A 23608-nucleotide genomic window follows, 5' to 3' on the forward strand; every position below is an offset into this window, starting at 1 on the left:
GCTTCTCTTCTTACAATTTTGAGTTTCCTCTTTCTTCTTTTTGTAGTTGCTGTTCCCTTAGACATATTCTTGACTTGCTCTCTTACCTCCATTGTGATTCAGTTCAAAGGGACCTTATCAGGGAAACCATCATTGACCTACTGTAGCAACCCACACTTCCAGTCTCTCATACCTATTCTTTGTTTCTTCATAACACTTACTGCTAGTTCAAGTATTTGTTTAATTGTTCATCATCTCTCTCCTACATATGGGATCCATAAGAACAAGAATTTCTTTCATTCTGATTTATATAGTACAGGATTTTGATATAACTAGAACAGTGTGGGCTCAATGATTATCTCTCCAATGAGGGAATGAATGCCATGAAGAAATGGCAAAATGTTCTCAAATGTAAGTTAGTTGTGGTACATCAGAAAAATATGACCACAACTGAACTGAGGTTTGAGGAGAAGACAGACTATCTTGTCACAAGAATCTGTGTATGTGAGTCTGTGTAAGTGCATGTGTGTCTGTGACCAGTTGACATTTCAAAGACTGACGCATACCCTGATTTTCCTGGACATCCAGATTTGCATCTCAGTCTTCATTTTTTAAAAGATTACAGATTCATCTATAAACATACAAATGAAAGCTTTCATTCTGTCCACAGTGTCTTCTATTTTTACTGTTCCAAATGTAAGATTGCAACCAGAAGCTGGAGAGAGCATGCGGGCCTTTGGAAAAAACAATAGTTATGGCAAAAGTCTATCAAATAGCAAGCACTGATGAGCACAGTATTCTCGAGAGCACAGGTAAGATGACCTACTTTACTTGGAAAATAACATTGCTAGAAGTCAATAGATCTTTTAAGTGAAATATTTCAGATTCTTGTTTTTACAAGTACTTTTGAGTCTTATGTTCACTATGGTTTTTATCAGATTCTGCTGATGTGGAGTATGATCAATTATTTCCATATTTTTAAACATCTACTGGATTCTAACTAAACTTGCATTTCACTGATATAATCAGACACAAACCTTGTTAGTGGTAAACAAATCATTATTTACCTATTCTTTCCTGAGGTGAGAAAAAGGTTAATCTTGGGTTATATGTAAGCCACAGATCTGCTTTGCTTGCTCCACACAATATTTTTTTTATCAGTGGTTCTTATCTTTAAATGGAAGATTTTATACAAATTCTGAGTTTTGGACTTTACTTGAAAAATCAACAAGTCTGGCAAGAGTACAGACACATTCCCTCCAGAAGTCTGTGTGTAATTGAATGGAGGCTCGTCCTTTGGAAAGGATGTGTGCTCCCTAGTTTAGCTCAGTTGCTATGTGAGCATTCAGTCACTCCTATTCATGCCTGGCCCCTGGTTCTGTTGAAACTTTTCTTTGTTTCCGGTTCAATTCTTTAATGTCACCATTTTGTAGATAGGAAGCTTAATCTAAACAAGGCACTTTCTAGACATGTCAGCCTGCATGCTTCCCAGAAATTAACATTAAGACAGTAACTTCTGAAAAGTCTGTGTCTTTATTGCCACATGGAAATGTCTGTTGTTGTTGTTTAACTCTGTCCTTAAGTATATTTTTTCATTCATTGTATCATAACTGAAACAAATAAAGAAAGAACTTTTTGGTTGTGAAGGCTTTTGTTACTTATTTGTTACTTGCTTGTATGGATGATCAGTAATTAAATGAATGAAACATGGGATATTTACAGCATTGCAGGAGTTCCTCTTTTTTCCTCTCTTAATTTAAAGTGTGTTAACAGACTGAATTCTCACCAAAGCAAAAGATAGCAAATTAAACTGTTCATTTTGTCTTAGGAGTGATTTTCCAGTCTCTTTAGCTATTTCTGGCTTTAACTTTTATATGTACTTAATGTAGGGTGTCAGTTTTGGCCTCTCAGAAGTATGGTGGTGAATTATGATTACCAGATAAAAGATTACCAGATAATAGAAGATGTGTAAATGCCAGTTAGGAAATATTACTAATAAACTTGCCTGTTCTATTGCTAACAGTAAGATTTTTATATTTTTCAGATTATTTCTCCCTATTGGATATAAAGTTATCTAGAGCCCCAACCTATTCACTTGCTAGCATTGCTACTCCCACTCTGAATTTTAGTTCGTCAAAAGAGTGGGACCAATTTATTGACCAGTTACCTCCAAGTTCTAAGAATGCTTTTAATTTATGCTGATGTTTCATATGCTTTTTAAAGTGTTTAACCTGCATTACCATAATGAGGACCATTGGCTTCATAAATCTCTTAGCCAGTTCACTAGAACAAAACAAAAAGTGGACTCTTTGTGCTACATCCTCAGAACACACATGCACACAGCCAGCCTGAATTTTTATCACAGGATGTGTCATTTCTTCTCGGCACTTTTGAGACCCCTGACCTGAGGTTGACCAGTCAAAGCTGCAGGAATGTGTGTCAGATCAGCTTCTCCTTGTAAAATCAAATCAAGCTCGCTGGATAGAAGCATTGTCCCTAAGGTCTCAAAACATATTAATTGAAAAGAGATTTTTTAAAGTTTCTTCAGCCATCAGTATTCTTAAACCTTATCAAAATGTATTCTTTGTAGTGTACTTTAAAAACTAGATTCAAAATTATATGTCCACAGTGGAGAGATCCCTTTAAACTTAACTGATAGCAATATCAACATGTTCTCTTTTGGCTTCGTCATTTTTGCATCAGCTCTTAAAGCTTTAATATTATTACTGTTCTTGTTGTTTTCTTCCAAATCTGTATTCCTCAACTTGATTTACTGTTACACTGAGGAAACATCTAAGTTTTTCTTGTCTCTGAAAAGCTGCCAGGAAGCTGTACTCTAAGATCTAAGAGCTTTCTGTCAGTACACAGAATAAGAAATGATTTTAATCTTACCTTTATGCGATTTTGAATTTTATTCTAATGGGACCATTTTATAGAGATTACTGTATATTATAGAAATAATATAGCCTACATATTGGCCTACTGCAGCCTGTGAATTGGCCTTATTCTAACCAAAACATTCCTAAATGACAAAATGTGGACATTATAGAGCAAAAAAGCTACAAAACAAAGGTGTCACAGAGAAAACCGTGTGATTTTACTAATTTTTATTTTGTTGTTGAAGAATTGTTAAAGCAGTCTCTAGCATCTGAATTTTTTTTCTCAAATGTCCCAGATCTTTGTAAACCGCAAAGAGAATGGGAAGACGAAGAAGGGAAAATATATTGGGGGCATACTGTTGATGCGTATTTCAACTTCCTTTCTTTGGAAAGGTACAGACATAACTGTGGATGGAAAATGCATTGTATTACTCCTGCTTTTGATAATATTAGAGTTCTGAGTACACAAGAATGTTTAATGTCCTAACTTTCCCTCCCATCCCTGAATGCCAGATATCTCTGTATTTGCAAACGGAGGTCATTTCAGTTATGTAGTTAATAGTACTGGCTCTGCAAAAATTTCTCTAGTAAAAAAGCTAATGAGAGACATTTTTGGTTTCATTATCTTGTAACCAAATTAAATGAAAAGAAATGCGTACCTATCTATGTTAAAAGTGGGAGAGTATCCACTGGATGATCAAAATACTGTGCTTCTTACATTTTGTTATCCTCTAAAGATATTAATAGACTAAAGATTTCACAGATTGCCCCTTCCCTTTTTATCAGTATTGAAGGGTAAGAGCCTTTTAAAAGCTGAAAGACAAAGTTTCATAGAAGTTTTCCCCAAGGAAGAGACTGGAAACTATGTTAAATACCACATCCATTTAGTGTCACTTATATTTGCTTAGCTATAATAAACACACCTCTATGCTGAGTTTAATTTTCCAGTCATTCTGAACTAATTCAGGAGGCACATGATCCCTCTGTCTACTCCTTTTGCTAGGTGCTGAGTGATAGTCTAATTGGCAGAGTATCTCAGAATTATTTTTGCTATACTTTGCTACTTTGTTTATTTGGGTTTTTCTGATTATTTATATTCCACAAATAAGTGAAACCTTCCAGTATCTTTCATTTATGTTCTTATTTCAATTAGCATAATCACCTCAAGGTCCATCCCCATTTTGTTTCAAAAGGTACTTTTCATCTTTTTTGATAGCTGTGTAATATTCCATTGAATATGTAGTCAACAATTTCTTTAACCAGTCATCTGTTGATGGGCACTCAGATTGCTACCAGCTTGTCTATTGTGAGTGATGCTGCTATGAACATAGGAGTGCTTAAATGTTTTGATACTCTTACTTTTCATCTGCTTTGGGTAAATACATAGCAGTGATATCGCTGAATCACATGGTATTTCCATTTCACCTGGTTAAAGTATCTCCATGTTGTTTTCATAGCAGCAGCACCAGATTACATATACTGTTTACCAGAAAGGAAAAGGGAGGGACAGAAAAGGGGTGACAGGGAAAGAAAGGAAGAAATTGATGGTACATATGTGGTGATATGAAAATGTATCCCCAAAATAATAGTTATGTGAAGGGCTGATAGATTTATAAAATTTAAGGAAAAAGGAATTTTAAGGCCTCTTACTTTAACAACCTGCTCTCACTGGATGAAATAAAAGTTCAGGTTATTAGGCTTCTACCAAAAAAAAAAAAAGTAGCTCAAGGGGCCCCACAAAGACTGCCATATCTGTCAGTGTCAAACAGGAGCTGTAGTTGGTCTGCCATCTCTACCTCCTTCTCAACTCTGACAATTTGTCCTGAGTAAACAGCAACCTATTATTTTCCTCCATGCTCTGACATCATGGCTGCTCACTTCTGTCTCTTCATCAGCTAACATTATTTTCATCTTCTCTTCATGTCATGGCTTCTGCTGACTTGTTTCTGTATATCTATTCATGAATCCTGCTTGTTATCAGCTCTCTTTGTCCCTGTTTCTGGGGCAGTCTATTGCTGAACTCTTTTTATTTCCCCTCCTCAGATTCAGACCCTTCTAAAGACCATCTCTGGTTGGTATAGAAAAGCAGGAAGTAGTAAGCAAGACTTTGAGTAAGTCTTCTTGTGTCAGCCATCCCTGTATCAGCTGCTAGCTGACATTTTCTGCCATGGGTCAGATGTTGAGCCCTGATTCAGTCAGCTGAGCTGTGAACTGGATGGTCATCCTGCCATAAGGAACTCCTCAAAAAAGGGCTCTGAGCTTAGCAGTCTCTGAAGCTTCTTCAAAGCCAGCCATATACCTGAAGCCACCCTACTTGAACTATACACTACCAAGGAAAAAAATCAGACAGATATAGGGGCATGCTCCAGTTTTTATGGATTAACAATGTTTTATTATGTGATATTTTCTGTTCTCAACTAAAGCTCTTTAAGGTATGTTGCATTTTCTCAACTACAGACACAAAAGGTGATAATGCCTATTAGTGCTTATAATATAAGAAATTCAAATGTTATGTCTAGCTTTCAGTAGCAGGAAAGTTTTTGGCAAGAACTGTTATTTTCTACAGTATTTTCCTATCAAATAAGTACAGCTTTATCATCATGGTTGCTTATATAGTTGACAACAAAGTTGTGGAAAATTCAGGCAGAGTGACAAACAAATCTTAATGTGCCTTGCTGGTGTCATCTGAAAGGATCCTTGGATTTTGTCATTGCCTCCACATTGCTGCAGATTGAGAAATATATCTTCTCCAGGAAATTGACAGTGCTTTGAACCACAAACGCATAATGTATGTTCTGAGCACCAGATTAGAAGAGGCTAGAATGTTGTTTAATTTCCTCACTCCACCTGCAGCTTCCTTTCCTTAGTACCCTCTACTCTGGGGAGCCTTTTAATTCTATTACAAAATAGGAAGGTTGTTCTCTTTTCCCTCTCCCTTCTCTGCCTCTCCACCCCTCCTTTTCTTTGGATCTCTACCCCTCAAAATCATCACCAACTCTGTGAACAAATTAGGTGAGACCTCTAGGGCCTTACCTTTCTAATCTGCTTAATTATGCACTAGGATTAACACAAAATAGAATGAAAATTAACTTAAATATATCATGTTTCATCCAAAGTGCACTTTGAAATCATTTATATAAATTTTACATTGATGTAACTTTAGATTTGCAGAAAAAAATTTATATTAGTACAAAAAATGTCTCATATCCTTCAGCTACTTCCCCCAAATGTTAAGATTTTACTATATTTGTGGTGTTTACTTTTTCATTCATTCCTTCTCTTTTCTCTCTGTCTCATAAATGTGTGCACATACACATTATTTTCTTAACCACTCTTTTTTTCACATGATACTCCATTTCCTTTAAATATTTCAGTGTGTTTTTCTTAAGAATGAATAATTCAGATTGATTTTTTTTTCAGATTGATTTTTTTAATTAATTTTTCCCCTTAATTTTTTCTCCTTGTCTGATTGATTGTTTATACAGGCAAAATGGCTAAAAGACAAGAAATTGGCTTGATGCTCAAAAAATTGGTTCATTAGCCCATGGATCTTTAAAAATCAGTTACATTTTTGTAATTCAGTGTTTCCAGGTCACATGAGCTTTCAAACTGGGGGAGGGGGCAAATAGCACTGCAGCTTGCATCTTCTGTCTTTTTTAAAATCCAAATTAATTTCTCAGGGACTATTTAGCCAGCAGCATAACATGAGTGAAGCTTTCTTATAAATAGTGGCACAGGATGTTATATGGCTAGTAAGTAAGATATCTATCACAATGCTTGGCCAAGCTAGCATGAAGATAGCAGTCACATATAGCAAGTAATTTTAATCAGTGTAGGTGCTCTATTTTTCCTTTTCATTTGATGTTGATTCTTATGAATTTGGGAATCGTCTGTGCCCTAAGTGTACTGTATTGTATTATTAATACCAGTATAGCTGCCGAGTCCCTTAAGACGGTCTTTGTGGTCTGCGGATACTCTAAGAAGTGTCTGAGCTTGAAAGGAGGTTGTTTGAGTTGAAGTGGGCTGATGGTCTGGGATGACATTTGAATGCATGGAGGACAATGTCTAAATGACAATGTCAAGAAGGGGAGGCAAAAAGAAGCTCAAAACTATTCCCATTGTCCCATGGATGCTCATCACTCCAGCGAGAGTCCTCACATAGGAGCTTTGTCTGGGGGAAAATGAGGAGTGGATCAGGGAGCGAAAGACACTGGGGCTCTGGGACAAAAGTCATGGATTTGAGTCCTTACATACATTAAAATTTTAGACAGATAGCAAATGTAATGAAAGCAACCCAAGTGTATTTCAGATCTAGCGAAGTTTAAACATTTCATTGACATCATTACAAGTATATTTAACAAACATTTGCAGTATTCTGAGATACATCTATGAGATACATCTTTTAAGAACATCAAATTGCTTGTGCAAATGAATAATTTAACAATTCTCTTTTGGAATTTTGAATAGTTTCTTCCCTTACCAAAGTGTGTGCGTGGACTGAGTACACTCATATAGCCTAGTAGAATATTTTTTCAGTAGTCCTAGAGTTGCTAGGATAGCATCATAGATTATTCAAAGGATTACTTTTCCACCTAATGAAATCATGTATAAGGTCTAGAATAAAAAACAATGTGAGTTCCATAAATTGATAGAAATTTATCTCATAATAAATACCACCACTTTTGCTAAGCTTAAAATCAAATACTTTTAATTTCCATTCCTGGGTGAATATTTTCCCCTTAAATTATCACCATTTCAGTGTAGTTTGCATTCTATATAGTGCCCTTGGATTTTTAATTGCTCTGGATTATCATTTTCAATGTAATTAGTAAAATTCCCTCAATTACATATAATAATTACTCTAAATGGGGCTATTGGCCTAATTACTATAAATGGGGAAAGATGTATGATTATCATGTACAATTAAGTCATGTACAGTATTTATTTTACATTATTACATACAATGGTGTAATGATAACACGTAATTATATTATATCATTCCTTGGTCAACAAATCTACTTCACATTAAGATATCTAAAGTAGTGATCCATTGCCAAAGATCCATGTTCAGGGTTTCTTTCTAAGGTAGTTGGGTTATTCTGTGGACTGGGAACCAACAATAAGAACAACAAAACTGCACAAACAAGAAACGACTGGAAGAAAAAAAAAATAATCTATCCCCATTTATTGAGAAATAATCCGGATTATTCTATACTTCACTGTTAAATCTTCCCAGACTCCAATGCCAGTCATACCTTTGTTTTAATATAAATGTGTAAGAATAAGCACCCCTAAATGGGGGCAGCATTTAACATGCTTGGAAAAAAGAAGGGTGCTTTCTTCATTGTGGCAAACATGATAATCATCGCTGGTTTACAAACACACATTTAACAGGCTCATAGCCAATAATTAATTCTGCAAAGGATGCTGTTTGACAGAGTGGGATTATGAGAATTGCATATTGAGAGTGGCAGGAGAAATATATCTATTTTCCCTACGTAAGGTAGAGTGTTCTTGTGTTCTTTCAAAATTGGCACATCTCAGAGGTGTTGCTCTCAAAATGATCTCAGGGTGGAAAGAAATCAGTAATTACAGAGCTAGGCATTCAGTTGTGTCCTAATTTTCCCACCAGTTTTTCAGTGTTTTCAGCTGCTCAGAGACTTAAAGTATTCTCATTAGGTAGCTGCAGAGGCAGCAGCTTGCCTACTCCCTCCTCCTCTCGCTCACATTTCCTTCCCCACCCCACCCCCCCTTTCCATTTCTGCCTTGGGAGTGACTGTGAAGATCATTTGCCAGAATGATTGGCAGGTTAGAGGATTCGATCAGATGAGTTCCTCTTAGTGCAGGTCAAAAAGGCTAGTTAGCAGGAGCTGTCGAAAAATGCCAGCAGCATTCGAAATGGGAAATGTCATGACTTCCAGGCAGGGGGTGCCACCTGGAACAGAAAGCCCCCAGCTCATTAGCAAGTTACAGGATGCAGGCTTAACTGGAGGGAGCAGAGAAGGAAAGATAATACCCAATAGGGAAAATGATTGTGAAGTGGAATTGATTTCATGTATAATTTGTTTATCACTAGAGGGGACAAATGCTGTCCTTCTGACATGAGCAGAGGAGTGTGGACTATGAATGAAGCAACTTAGCATAATCTCCAGGTTGTGCTTTGGATTTAAAGAATGCAAACTTCTTTATTCTTAACTGTGGAAATGATCAGGTCATGTTACATTAATTAAAGCTGACATACTCTCAAATGTTTTATCTAGGCAGTTGTGGCAATTCGACAGAAATGGATAGAGATGGGCAACTTTAGAAAATAAGACGGGTTTTTTTTTTCTCTGTTGATGTGGAAGATTCACTTAGTTGAATACTGAATTACAACAGGACTGTTGTTTAACTTCAGTGTTTAGCGAGTCTGCACAAATCATACTGGGGCTTCCAATTCTCATTCAGTCTCTTTTAGAGAGGCGAATATTTGTCCTTTGGGAGATTTAGAGCCAGTCTGTGTTAAAATATAAATATATATTTAAGACTATGTCTGTATCAAATGTTGGTGCAATATTAATGTTTTAATCCTTCTTTATTACATTAATTTAGTTGACTGTACATCCAGAATTTGATATTTCACCATGAAGTCAGCAACTTATAGTAGCCTTATTTCTAAACCAAAAAGTTTAGGGCCCTTACAGCAAAAACTTATTCTTCAACTTGAAATAATAAAAAGGATGTAGTGGCAAAACAGAAAATAATATGGTCTTGCATGTGCTCATACTAAATTTGTAGTATTTTCACAATAGTTGAGTATTTTTCCAATGTATTAAATGGCCTTTAGTGTAAACTTTTGCTACATAAATCCCATCAGAACAAAAGTATTTTCTTTTGATAAGAGACTTTTATGATATCATTTATCTTTTTACATGGAGAGTTTCAACTTGTTATTTTAAGTCATAAATACCACAGCTGTAAGTCTTTCTGGCTGAACACTACAGAGAATGTTTACTAAGCATCCAGATTTTGGTTAAACATATATTTTAAAAATTTCTCTGCCATGAGTTATTCTTTTCACCTCAATATTAAGATATTTTATGAGGCAGTTATGAAATACCCACTGCTTGGTTTATCAAGCCGTCTCAGACTGCTGTCTTTTGTGAATAGGAATCTTCAAACCTTATAGTCAAAATACTGGTGGAAAATTTATTCTGGTCTGTATTCAGCATAAAAAGCTTAGCATTAAGCTCCTGAATATAGCTGTCAAGATATACTATATTAGTTTTGTCAAATCTAAAAATTTAAACACCAGTGTGAATCCATTCATTCCCTCATTTGGGAGTTCTATTGTGTGGTCCAGAAACTAGCCTTTGGAAAAAAAAAAAGGCCTATAAAATATTACTTGAAATGGTTCATCTAAAGTTAAGATTTTTTTTCATTCTTCCATAGTTACTCAAATTGCTAATACTGACAGATTTATTTTAAAAATGAATAAATCAATGATTTTGAGAGATAGCATTGTCAAAGAAATATTAAATAACTGGTTCTAATTGTTTACATGTGATTTCCCAGTCTTCTCATGACCTTTGAGTCAGATGCCCTCACCTCTCAAGCAAAAGGTGTGTGGCCATGCAGAGCAGGAGGTGAATGGCAGCATCTGTGTGTGCCTAGCCACCCTTTTCTTCACCCCCTTCCCTCCCAATGTCAGTTCTGCATTTATGGATTTTGTAGATTCTCCACTGTTTTGCATTCTTCTCAGTCAGTCTCCTCTCCACTAATAATCACTGCTACTTATTGGCATTCTTATATTTATCACTCCCTTTATCAAATCTTTCCACAACTCTATGGATTGAATGATCTTGTTATTAAAAATTTCACATTCCGACTCGTTGGTTTTCTGTCGATACGGTCCTTAGGTTCTAAAGAATCCATACAGTTTCTGTTAATGGACATCTCTATCAGCAATGCTCAAGGGGTAATCTATATATCCAAGGTTTCCTCAGCATTGCACTAAATTACTATCATCATAATATGAAGATGTTCTTTGTCTACAGAACAGTGCTTGCATTTGCACTAGTGGTGCAAAAGCAGTGGTAAATAGAACTGGAAAGAATCTGAACGGTGGCACCAAGCTATATCCCAAGGCCTGTTGTTCTTTTTTACCCTCACACAGTGGTAATTTTCAAAGAAGCCACTCTTGATTGAAATAAAAATTATTAATTTTATTAAACCTCCCTTTCTAAGTAAATATGTCTTTAGTATCCCATGTGACTAAATAAGAAGGTTGCATAAATCATTTCCACTATGTACCTAGCTACTATGGTTCTCTCATGGAAAAATCTCAATGAAGTTGTTTGAATTGCAAACTGAACTAGCTGCTTTTTTTCTGAACAAATGACTGGCTGAAGGAAAAAACTTATCATTCAAACTTGGATATTTGGCATTTTCTCAAAAATAAGCAAAAAGTGAGTTTGTCACAAAGAAAACAACTGATATTTGATGTTACTAATAAAATTAAATATTTTAGTAGGAAGATAAAATTGGGAAATTCTTTATTTTGGAAATATTTTGGAAACTGTGACCTTGACAGTTTCCAAAATAAATTTTCGATCGATACTTTTGGTGACATAAGCCAAGTCTGATATTTTTGATATTTGTTGAAATGTGTCAACATTTAAGAGATCTGGATAACTCATTGAATTAATATTTCCTAAGTGAACATTATATGATTTTTCTAAAATATTCACTGAAAAACTAAACTATTGATTTTAAATCAACAGACTATAAAACTCACTGATACAGACTCAGATTTCCCAAAGCATTATTAAAATAATGTCTTTTTCCCCAAACATATTTGTGAGAGACCATATTTTCTTCAGTTGTATCAGCTAAAAAAAGTATCACAGAACGGATTGAATAGATACAGAGGTAGAAGATTTTAGCCGCTTTATTAAAAAGAGTTGCCTAATTATTAAGCGTATTATTCCTCTTGCTGATTTGTTTGAAAAGTATGTACTTCTGTTAAAATAATGTTTTCATGTTAGCATGTAATGGACTTTGAATGAATTAACAAATATATTTCCTTAAATTATAAAATTTAATTTTGAGTATGATCAATATCAATAGCTATAATTCATTTAGACAGAAACTCTTTGGAGGTCCTCTATAGTTTTTAAGGCTATAAAGGATCACTAAGACCAAAAGTGTGAGAGCCTCTGCTCTTACTAGCAGTGCTCTTCAGTAACTCAGACATGCTAATTATGTTGGTAACATTTTCTGCCTTGAATAAATTACTATTCAAATTTTTCAATACTAATTTACTATTTGCATTAGTAAAATATTAATGCTGGTTTTTGGGTTTTTTTTTTTTTTTTTTTTTTTGCTTATAAAGTTATTCTAGTGACTCCCATTTAAATGAGTATCTCAGTTTTTCTGGAGCACAATGGATAAAACCCCAATCATGTGTTTGCACAGATGTCATCTAAAAATTACAATGATATATCATTTACTATATCTTTCTTTGTTTCTTTCTTTTTTATGTTTTTGTTGTGACCTAACTAAAGATACTCTTATCATAAATCAGTAGAGCACTTTACAAAACTTGTTTATCAGGCTCAGGAAGACTCAATATAGCACCCTCATGAAATTCTATGAAAATTCAACTTTCAGGAGAAAAGACTGAGGGCTTTCCCTGTCTATTAATACGTGCATGGAAATCTAGGTGCATTTGGGGGTTCAGAATCAGAAATAACTAGTCAGCCTGAGTAACAGTCAGATCACAACTGTCTTATAAAAAAAACTCTTTATTTTTAAATAAATAGATCACAACTGTCTTAAAAAAATGTATTTATATACTTTAGATTCACAGAAAATTGTAAAGCCAATGCAGAATGCTATACCCTTCACCCAACCATTAATGTTAATGCTGCATGGTGCATTTGTCAACTTAATAAAGTATATACTTACCACACCACTAATTAAATTACAACTTCATTTGTAATTCATCTATTTCACACTCATTTTCTTCTTAGGCTCCATGAAGCCACCCAGGTTATCACAGTGCATTTAATCAGCATGCCTTTTTAGTCTCCTCTGGTCTGCCCTTATTTTCATGACCTTGAGTCTTCTGTTGAGTTATTTTACAGCATGTCCCCCATGATACTTTTTATGATTAGATGGGGACCCTGGCTTCAGGAAAGAAAACCACCAAAATGAAGTACCATTCTCATCACATCATGTCAGGAAGTACATGACATCCACATGCATTAATACAGATCATGTTGACCTTGACTACTAGCTCAAGACAGGTGAGAATTTAAAGCTAATGTTATATCCAGAAAGGCAAGCCAGAGAAGTGAAGAGTTTTGGGATAGGCTCTCAATTAAAAAGAAGGAATTAAAAAGGACTTACTGACAGAACCACCAGTTATCAGCATCAAAAGACAAGGAAAAATTACTCTCAGGACTCAGACCTGACCGAAAATGGATTGTAAGGAAGGGCAGGAGTCAGCCACAACACAGGGGGGAGTGTCTGAGTTAAAAATCCTGAACTTCTAGGCTCTGACTTAGATCAGAGATAGAGCTGAGCAGCATATCTGATGAATATGAATATATATTTTCTGAACATGAATAAATGTATGACTGTTTTACACATGGTGGGGCCACAGCCAGAGTTTCAGCTGTATTGAAGTCTCCTGTTACTTCTCTTTCCCACTAGAATAGAAAGCTCAGAATACAGGAATTTGCTTACTGTGCCATCCTCATTTCATTATTTTATCTCCAGCTCCTAAGAGATAACAAGTTATGGCCATTGATTTTTTAAAAAGACTTATTTATGCATACAGAACTGGGGTGCAGGCCGAGGTGCAGGGGTGGTGAGAGAATTCACCAGAGACAGAGCAGAGAGAAGAACAGGCAGATCACATGAAATACGCTGCTGAGGGAAGCAGTGGGAGAGACAGGAGAGGGCTGCCGCGCCATGTGGGTCACCTCCCTGGCAGGAGATGGAACTTGTTCAGAGACTGCAACCAGCCTCATAGTGCTGCACTTAGGGAGGTCCCTAATTTTGTTGTTTAATCATTGTTTTATATCTTTGTTAATATGTTGGCAATACAGGATTTCTCCCCTTGGATATGGTCATCGGAGCTCACCTCCTCCCACAGAGCCCATAGTCCTCCATCGTAGCCCCATGTGCTCTTTGCCCCCTCCGCACATTAAATGTTCTTTACTTGTTGACTAAATTAGTGAATATCCAGCTAGCTCATTTGCCATAATCGTCTGTTCTTTCAGCAAATACTCTTGAGTAACCATTCTGTTGTCTCTGTTCTGGGCATTAATGAATAAGACAACTTCTAGGCTTCACGACACAATTTAGAGACACCGATCCCATCACTTAAATTTCAGATGATAAAGGCTACAAGTAGAAATTTGCATGAATCTTCATGGGAAGACAAATGAGGGGAAAATTAATTCTGCCAGAGGGGTTTTAAGAGCTTTCACAAAAGAAGAAACTTTGAGCAAAAGGAGGAATTAGATTTTCCAGGAGTGTGAAGGAGAAGGAGGGTGTTTTCAAGCAGAGGAAATAATTGAGAGCAATGCTAGGTCACGGAGTACATCTTAGGGAGTGGTCTGGTCGAGTTACAGGGTTTGAGAATGGGGTAATGAGAAGAGGTGACACTGAAAAAGTAGTTTGAAACTAGATTGTGAAATTCTATAATGATATGCTAAAGAGTTTGGGTTTTAATGTGATTTGCCCATCAGGAAATATATATGACTTCCTGGTCAAACATAGGGGAATCAAAATATCTCAAGCTGGAGGATCCCTTAGGGATCATATAATAGACTTGAAAGAAAATATGGTGTTTTTTTTCTTTTCTTTGAATTCCTTATTATAATAGATCATGTCTTTACAAAATATAAAGAAAATGCATAAAATTATATTCACATGTATGTCTAACATAGTATTAGAAATCATACTAACACCCTTTTCCTTGGCTAAAAACTATTCATCTTCCAGGCCTGAAATGTTGACTCTACTATGATTGTGTTTCCTTTATTATACATTTTTCAACATGTACCTAATATGTTCTTGAAAAGCTATGCATAAATTGTTTATTTTAGTTGAAAAAGTAAGCCTTGTTTGTTCACTTATCTTTATGTATGTATGACCCCCTTATTTAACTCTTGGGAATTTAAAGAGTATTTTACTCTTGAGTAGAATTTCATTTATGAAGCTACATTGACATCATTTAGGGAAAACTGAAAAGTGAGATACTAGTTTTCAAGGGATAAAATTTTAAAGTAGCTTTTGAAATTGAAAGTAATGTTTATGAAAATCACAGAATTTAATGTGCTCAGTACTCAGTAGGGTTTTCACAAGTAAATTCATACCAGTGTTTATGAACTTTAAGTCCCAATAAACATTAACTCTTGTCTTTATGACCAGTTTTTTCCCAAATTCAATAAACTGTTAAATATTTATCTTAAAGTATGTGTAAACTTTTTTAAAGCATTTAAATCAACTAATTTAACAGATTAAACAAACTATTTAGCATAGATTAGGCCACTTAAATATTTTTAAAAGGTATTATTAATAAAGTCCATAAATCTAGGTGGAATATTATTCATTTTAAAAAATTGTAATCATAAAGCTCAGTAACATGGAGAAATATAAGTGAGATAATATAATAGACAGAATATTCTTCTGTAGGTATTAAATGTATATATAAGGAAAAGTGACTGTAAGGAAAAACATTAAGCTGCTGAAACCCCAGTCTAACAGAGGAAACCTTTTTATAAGTTATATTGTTAAGAAAGTTAGGTAATTCCTAATTTGGTACCCATAATAGACTCTCACTGTAGTTCCAACCTCAGAGTTCCCTTAGATCTTTGATGCTATCTCATAATCAGACTTTCCTTTGTAGAAAGAGGTTTTTGATGAAGTGAAATATCAACCCAGTTAAAATTCATTTATGACCACGGAGCATTTCATAATTTAATATTTAACGTATTTTATATTACCCCTAAGAAATGTTGGTAAATTAATACCAACAATAGAAATATCCTTATGATTAGGGAACAACTGGTTTTTTTGTTTGTTTTGTTTTGTTTTGACAAAAGCAAATAGAAGAGCAAAAGTGATCCCATCAGATCAAAAATTGAATCTGATTCTTCACCTACTGCTTATCGCAATGAATGTTTTAAAAGGCTGTTTCTGGAGTCTTTTAAAATGGAACATTATCTCTTTCTTATGCAAAGACTAACTGAATATTAATTTGTGGGCTGAGAGGTTGAAGACTGCAAGGGGGCCATAACGGTTTTCCATTTAATTTCCATGGATCTATTTAACTACAGCTCAACAGCTCATGGCTATGGAAAGTCTTCAAGGTAAATAATTTATTACCTCAGCTCATCCCCCAAGTATCTCCTGATCATGGTGGTGCTTATCTGCCTGCAAGACCATAGTCAATCTTCACTTTCCAGTGCTTGCTCGTCAGTACCTCAGACATGGTCAAGAGGTCAGAAATGAAGATTCTTGACCTTATTCCTATCTGGTCTACAGCTTCCAAGTAAAAAGAGAGGCTGATGAAACAAAGTCACTCACCTGTATTTTTTATTTGCAATGCCAGGTAAAAGTAAATTTGGAGAGGAAAATGTATGTATTAAGAAAACAAATGTGTAGAATTTTGGGATCCCTAAATTAGCTTGTAATATGGCCATTTTACATATGTAATATTTGAATATTTGTATTTATGTAGTGTCAACAAATATAATTTGCTTCATTTTTAATTCTCTTTCATTTTCTTGTGACTATGTGATACTTCACCATTTAGTAAACCTTGCTTTTGGAATTGCCTGTTTACGTATAATTTCCAGTTTCTAGTGTCATTCCGCCTCTTTACTTGAAGGCAGAGTCATAAAAATGTTGGGGGGCGGGCAGGGGGGAGGCGTGAGATGGAAGGAAGACTGCTGTGGAAGGTAAAAAAAAAGATTTAAATGGGAACTAGAATGAATGCAACACTTGTAGGCTTTTAGCACAATTACCATACCTTAGGAAATATGCAGGGAATAGTTCATTACAACTAAATGAGCCCCTTTTAGAAGCAGTGGCAGGCCCAGCTAGCTGACTGTCAGAACTGTGAAAGATGTTGAATTGGAAGGCTGGTCTCCGTGGCAGGCGGTCGATGTTCTGTGGGGTGAGCCAGAGAAAAGGTAGCTGGGTGAGCATAGCCTCAGACGAGGGAGCCACATATAGCATTTGCATACTTCTCCGGCAAATGGGGTTTAATCCAAAGAAAGAAGGGGATTTTGGTATTGTCAAGCAGGCTTTGTTCCGGGTGAAGAGCAGAAGGAAATCTGCTGAAGAGGCCATTCTCAAAGCCTTGGTCTCAGCCTTGAGGTTGTTCTAGTAAAGTTATGTTCTTGAGGATTGTTTGCACACTATTGTCTGTTTGAAGATATTCTAAACGAAAAGGGTGCAAAGTATCCCTCTTTGCCAGCACAAAAGAAGGGAATTTGTGTGGTAGAAATGACTCGTGTTGCAAACTGAACCCAAGCACCCTTTGTGCTTGTACAACATATTCTGAAGTTCCAAAGATGTCTTTTTGAGCCAGGCTGAATGAGTTGTACCATAAAATGTTTGCCAGCAATAAAACAAGGTAAAACCAGCCTACAACTTGTGTCTTTTGTCTTCAGGTCAAAGGCAGCCTTAATAAAACTCTTAAAAAAAAAAAAAAAAAAAGATGGCTCTCAAATATGTGGCAGAATAAAAAGTGGTTTTTGATTGTCCTGAATCACATGCGCCCTAAAATTAAGGCAAATTATACAGGCCGCTAAGCAGAAGGGCACAAGTTTTCTCACCATCTCTCCAACCAGCTGTTTTATCTGACAGCATGAGCTCATGCTTCTGGCCTGTGTGTGATTTTCAAAACTCTGCCTTCTTTCCCACACTGTGATGTACTTATACAATATGCAATATACCATTCACATTAGGTTTTTTAATCATCTACAGATTTACAGTGTGGAATGCTTGTCTGCAACCTGCTTATGTGATAAATCATCATGATAACTAGGGATCAGAAATCAGGCCTCATTTCATCTTCACTAATTGGTTTGAGCCAGAGTGTCCATAATCTCTGTAGTTCAGGAAAATCGGACCAAAAACACAGAAACTGAGTTTTCAGCAGTGGCAAGGTACTTGTGTAAAAGGATAATATGTGCAGCTGTGAGTCTTTTAAGTTAATGATCTCCCATATGAGTTTGACTTTAAAAAATGAGTTTGAAATACATTATATAAATATATTATTAAATATTTATATAATGTATTATGATACCACATTATATATATTATATATATATAATTATGATACCACTATATATATTAATATATATATTAATATTAATATATTAATTCAAGACATATAAAGTAAATGTTACTTGTAACTGATCAAGTAGGAGACAATAAAACTGACATGGGAGGTTAGAGAAATACATGTATTCATACATAGTTCATACATAGCAACTAATTTAGCTTCGGTTTTGTTTTTTTTTTTAAGCATATTGCTTTGTTGGTTTTTTTAAATTGTTGTTCATCTTTTTGCTGGATTTTTGACTCATTTTAAGACCTGTCTGGGAAACCCTGTATACAATCAAAATAAAATAAGTAATGAAAAATGTGTTTGCCAAAGGGTCTAGAACAAGGATATGCCTGTCTGAGTTTCAAAATGTAGGCAAAACCTATAACATTTAAAAAGAAAGAGAAAACTGACTTTGAAATTAACACCTGCAAGCTTCTGGGAGAAAATTTATTTCCTTTTTATCAGTAAAATAGGAAAACTTTTGTCAGGATAATCATATTTGGGGATTCCCAGTAATGAGATAAATGCTGATGAGTGTGGATCATCAGTGAGGTTGGAAGCTACAACATTGGCAATGAGCAGACATGAGCTTTCTGAAGTTGTGAATGACTGGATAAAATAGTGCTTGCAACTTTCCTAAAGACGTTATTTTTGGTTATGGTTGAGAGGCTCGTCTGTGATCTAAGTAAACTCTGCTGTGCTGGAAGTGGTGCATTTCTTTCTCCTGCTTTGCATTTTTCCCTGTGAGAAGTGTGTCTGAATTGGGGGGACCTGAATATACCTCTTTGTTGCTGAGCTTGTCAAGCACAGCTCTGTGTTCTCTTTCCCACCAGGAAGGTCAGGCCGCTGGGGGCCAATCTGTTTTCTGAAATAAATCCTCCTGTCTGTCCCTGGTGTCTGACAGATTGAAACAGTTGTCTGGGTACTGTGCTTTCAATGCTTTCTAAATGCCTCCCTTTCGGGGATAAAGGTAATAGATAGGTAGACAGACAGACTACATTGAAAAGATAAAAATTATTAAGGGACTAGACATAGCTGTTAATGTTTCTCTAAAAATCCAATTGAATTGACTTTGTAAAAACATATTTACAGAATTTAGCAGGTTAGCTAAATGTACTGTGTGCCTGGACACACACACACCCAGACTCCTAGCCCTCATTTATGCTTTCGCTTCTGAAGATTTGTATTATGGGTGTTTTTAAATGGAAGTAATAAAATTATGAAGTATAGAACTGTTTCGGTAGTAGAATTGTAGAAGTAAGTGTCTTTTGTTCCCTTAGATTTCAGTTTCATGTGTTTTGATCAGAGGTATGTATAAAGCCTAGAGAAATTTGTACTGTGCTGAGCCTCACTTCAATACTCTCCAGATAATTGAGCTAATTAAATCTTTACCAACATTAACACAACTGCAGCATTCCTTGGACAGTGGGTAATTATTGCATGAACATGGCAAGCTTAAACTAAACAGATGAAAATAGAGTTCTGTGGAATGGGTATTGAGTTTATTCTTTATTCATCTTTTGATAAGGTTTAATTAAAACTGCCTCTCTCTATTGTGGTGAGAATGAATGTGCTTGTTTTCTTCGTGAAAAGCAAATTATTCACTTCAGCCATGGTTCAATAATCAAAGCCTTTGCAAAGTTTTGGGTTATAGTGTAGCTGTGGGGCTATAATTGCTGCAATTCTATATGAAGACTTTATCTTTTTTTATTACTTTCTCTTATTTATTTTTTTGTAGAAAGAAATTTATAAAAGCCCCATTTTGTGAGTTGGTGTGGAAGTACATATGATTGAAGCCTCATTATAGGTTTACCATGGCTCGATTTTTTTTTTTTAAGGTGTACTTCTTACAGTATATTGCTTAAGTAAAGGGGCAAAGGGGCACTCATTTAAATAGGTGGCAGTTGAGGTAAATTTTTTGAGTTAGTGAAGAAAAGTTCATTAGAACTTTTAAATCTTGCAGCTGACACAGGATGGACATAATTAGTCAACAACCTGCAGGGTGGGAAAATATTAGACTTTAAGGATTCTTTCACCAAATATAAATTTGCATTCTCTTTTACATTGTTTAAACCCATTACAGTATTTTCTGTATGGTTCTTTTAAGGGGGTTGGATTTCCCCCCCCCCCCATGTTGGTGATAATACTGTAGCAGGAATAGATTTTATATATATTAATTATTTTTTAACGATTATGACTGATGTCTGTACCTTCCTTCCCGCCTCCTCTTCTTCCATTCTCCTTCTTCCTTTAATAAAATGGGAGATTACAAAGATTTGGTGTGTCTTATGAAACCAAAAAACAAAAATAAGACTGGGCCCCAGGATAAACAGCAAGCTGGGACTCAAGCAAATTAGGTTTCCCTTCTTTATGTTGCCATGATTCTTGCTTTCCCTGTTTTTCTCTTTTGCTCATGTGGTTAATTTGCCCTATGATTTGTCATAAGTAAAAAGACCATCTCTTTAGGTCAGCATTTCCAGTTCCCTACAAAGAGAATCTGTCCTTCTTATATCAAGTGAATTAGCCACACATCCAAATTTAATGCCTCCATTTAACACTTCTTTCGGTACTTTTCCCCATCAGTTCCTTAGGAAGTACAGACATGAACACAGTTTCTTTACCTATTAAAAAAAATTTTTTTAAGGTTTATTTATTTATGCATACAGAGCTGGCGTACAGGCCAGAGGTGCAGGGGCAGCGAGAGGCTTCACCAGAGACAGTGGGGAGCAGAGCAGGCAGATCGGATGAGGTACACTACTGAGGGGAGCAGCGGGCGGGTCAGGAGAGGTCTGCCAGGCCGTGTGATCACCTCTGGGGCAGGCGGGAATCGAACTCATGCGGAAGTGGCTTTAGCTTCTCAGTGCTGTGCTTTAACCCGCTGCGCCACCAGGGAGGGCCCCTATTAAAATATTTTTAAGATTGCCATTGAATACAGTGTTTTTCTTCTTTTCTTTTTTATATAATTTATTACATCACTGTTCATTTTTGCATAGTGTTTGACTTCTCCTTCAGGTGTAGTCCGCCTAGAATTTCCACCACCGATTCACCTGTACACCATCTAGAGAGTCCCTTGTGCTCTTCCCTTCCCAGTGTTGATCCCTCCCCCTCCCCTGCAGAATAGCTCTGATTTTAGTTGCTTGTTAATTTTGTTCATTATTATTATTCTTCTCTGATCCCTTATTTCCCCTGTGTTCCTCCTATAAATGAAACCATACAATATTTTTCTATTTCCTTCTGACTTATTTCTCTGAACATAATCCCTTCTAGTTTCGTCCACGTTGCTGCAAATGACATGAGTTTATCTTTTCTGATTGCTGAGTAATGGCATGAGGTTTATCTTTTTGTGATTAATGAATAGTATTTCATTGTGTATATATACCGCACATCTTGATCTATTTTTGGGGCATTTAGGTTGTTTTCATAGCTTAATGACTATAAAGAGTGCTGCAATAAACATAGGGGTCTGGACGCAATGTTTTTCAACGCCTATAATATCACTGCAGACTGAACTAGGAACTGAGAATAGACGAGATGAGGAAGAAAAATGTCAGAGATGACGTTGTATAGTAAGGATTAATATTTTTGTTTTCACTATGTGTGTGTTTGTATGTCTGCATGGTCACCTGAACCAAGTCTTAATAAAATAATAAAAATAATAAATTAAAATAAAAATAATAAAAAATGGCCAAAGCAAGTTTGAAAGTCAGTGACTGTTCCTTACATCCTCTTTAAGGGTCCTCTTTGGAGGCAGGTGGAGGGATAAAGACATAGGTAGGGCTCCAAGCATCTCATGCTCTCCGTAAAGTAGCTCTGCTTTAATCTGTTTAGCATTTTATGTTTCCACCTAGGATATCTTTTTTTTTTTAAGATTTATTTATTTATTTATTCATACAGAACTGGGGTACAGGCCAGAGATGCGGAGGGTGAGAGAATTCACCAGGATGGGGAGCAGAACAGGCAGATCGACTAAGTACACTGCTGAGGGGAGCAGCGGGAGGGTCAGGAGAGGTCTGCCTCACCATGTGGTCACCTCCGGGGCAGGCGGGAATCGAACTCATGCTGAAGTGGCTTAAGCTTCTTAGTGCAGTGCCTTAACCCGCTGTGCCACCAGGGAGGGCCACCACCTAGGATATCTTTTAACAAAGGATGCAGTGACCAAAAGTTTGAATAAATGATTTCCCAGGCCATTTGGGACTTTTAGAGTCATCAGGATCAGATCAGCATGATTTGGGTTTTCCATACAAGGGCAAGCTAGGAAAACCACCAGAATCTCAGTTGTTGGTTTTGTTGTTTTTTTTTTTCTTTTCTTTTCTTTCCTGTCCTTTCTTTCATTCTACAGTGACAGTGTTATTGTTTCCCTAGTTAGTTTATAAAATTCTGAGACTTAACGTATAACCAGGATAACACCAAATCTAAATATACTTCAAGTTCAAAGGGGGAAAGCTAAAGAGAATCCTCCCTTTTTCCTGCTCATTAGGAAGGAGTGAAAGGTGGAAGCAGCAGTGGTGATATGAGTGAGGTTTGGACAACTTCCTCACTTGCCCAAATAAAGTTGTGGAACAATTGAAGTTATTCTGAGGGCCAGTTTCATTGACAGAAGAAAGAAAGAGATACAGAAAAATAGCAGGAGAACAAAGAATAAATAAATAAGTAAAGCTGACTTCTCTAAAAGTGAATTTGCCAACTTCCTTTGGAAAGTTAGGACTGATTTAGCAATCACTTTTTCTGCCCTTGACTTTGTTGAGAGGTCGGTATGACATCACTGTCCTGAAAGTTAGGATCTGATATTGAGCTCTTTTGTTTAATTATGAGTTTTGTGATGTCTTTTTGAAAAAAAAAAAAAGTGGGAAGCAGTGATTTTTTAAAATTTCAACATGATGACATGATATTAGGGAATGTATTATTAGCCATTTATTGTGTTATCATCAGTCCCTTTAGCAGTAGACCTTAATCAGGATGGCAGCTCTCATCTCAAAAATCACCATTTATTTAGGGTGGGGACTAAAATCTTTGATTAGGACCAACAGCCTGGCCTTGAAGACTTTGCTGAGCTATGTAGGTGACCTGTGCATATGACTTACACTAAGTCTTAATCTTCCTAAGCCTCAATTTTCCCATCTGTAAATCAAGCATAAGAATAGTGCCTACCTTGTCAGCTTGCTGTGACCATTAGATGGTAAATGTGAAGATGGTAGTGTAAATTAGCATAGTGACTTAGTTGGTTCATAACAAGTACTCACTAACTGTTTTGAATCCCAAAATTTATAAAGCTTGACTATTTTATGATAATTTTTTGGTTTTTCTTTCCATTCCTTTACCTGACATAAAAAAAAAGTTAGAGATGCTAACTTAGCACAAATTATACATTATCATGACAGAAGGAAGAGCAGATTGGGGCTTTCTTTGGCATGAG

The 23608-nt window shown here is 35.9% G+C and overlaps 1 protein-coding gene across 3 annotated transcripts in view; it reads left to right on the plus strand.

Annotated features, from left to right (window-relative positions):
- The window catches only part of CDK14 (cyclin-dependent kinase 14), a 530627-nt gene that overhangs the window by 450018 nt on the left and 57001 nt on the right, over positions 1–23608 (plus strand). For all 3 annotated transcript variants that reach the window (XM_012720955.1, XM_012720957.1, XM_012720956.1), the window contains one exon: positions 650–791. In XM_012720955.1, the coding sequence (XP_012576409.1) occupies positions 650–765 (116 nt within the window). In that variant the 3' untranslated portion in view covers positions 766–791. The remainder of the gene's footprint in view (positions 1–649; positions 792–23608) is intronic.

Source organism: Condylura cristata, unplaced genomic scaffold, assembly GCF_000260355.1.
Source record: "Condylura cristata isolate star-nosed mole 26May11 unplaced genomic scaffold, ConCri1.0 scaffold00005, whole genome shotgun sequence".
Lineage (NCBI taxonomy): Eukaryota > Metazoa > Chordata > Mammalia > Eulipotyphla > Talpidae > Condylura > Condylura cristata.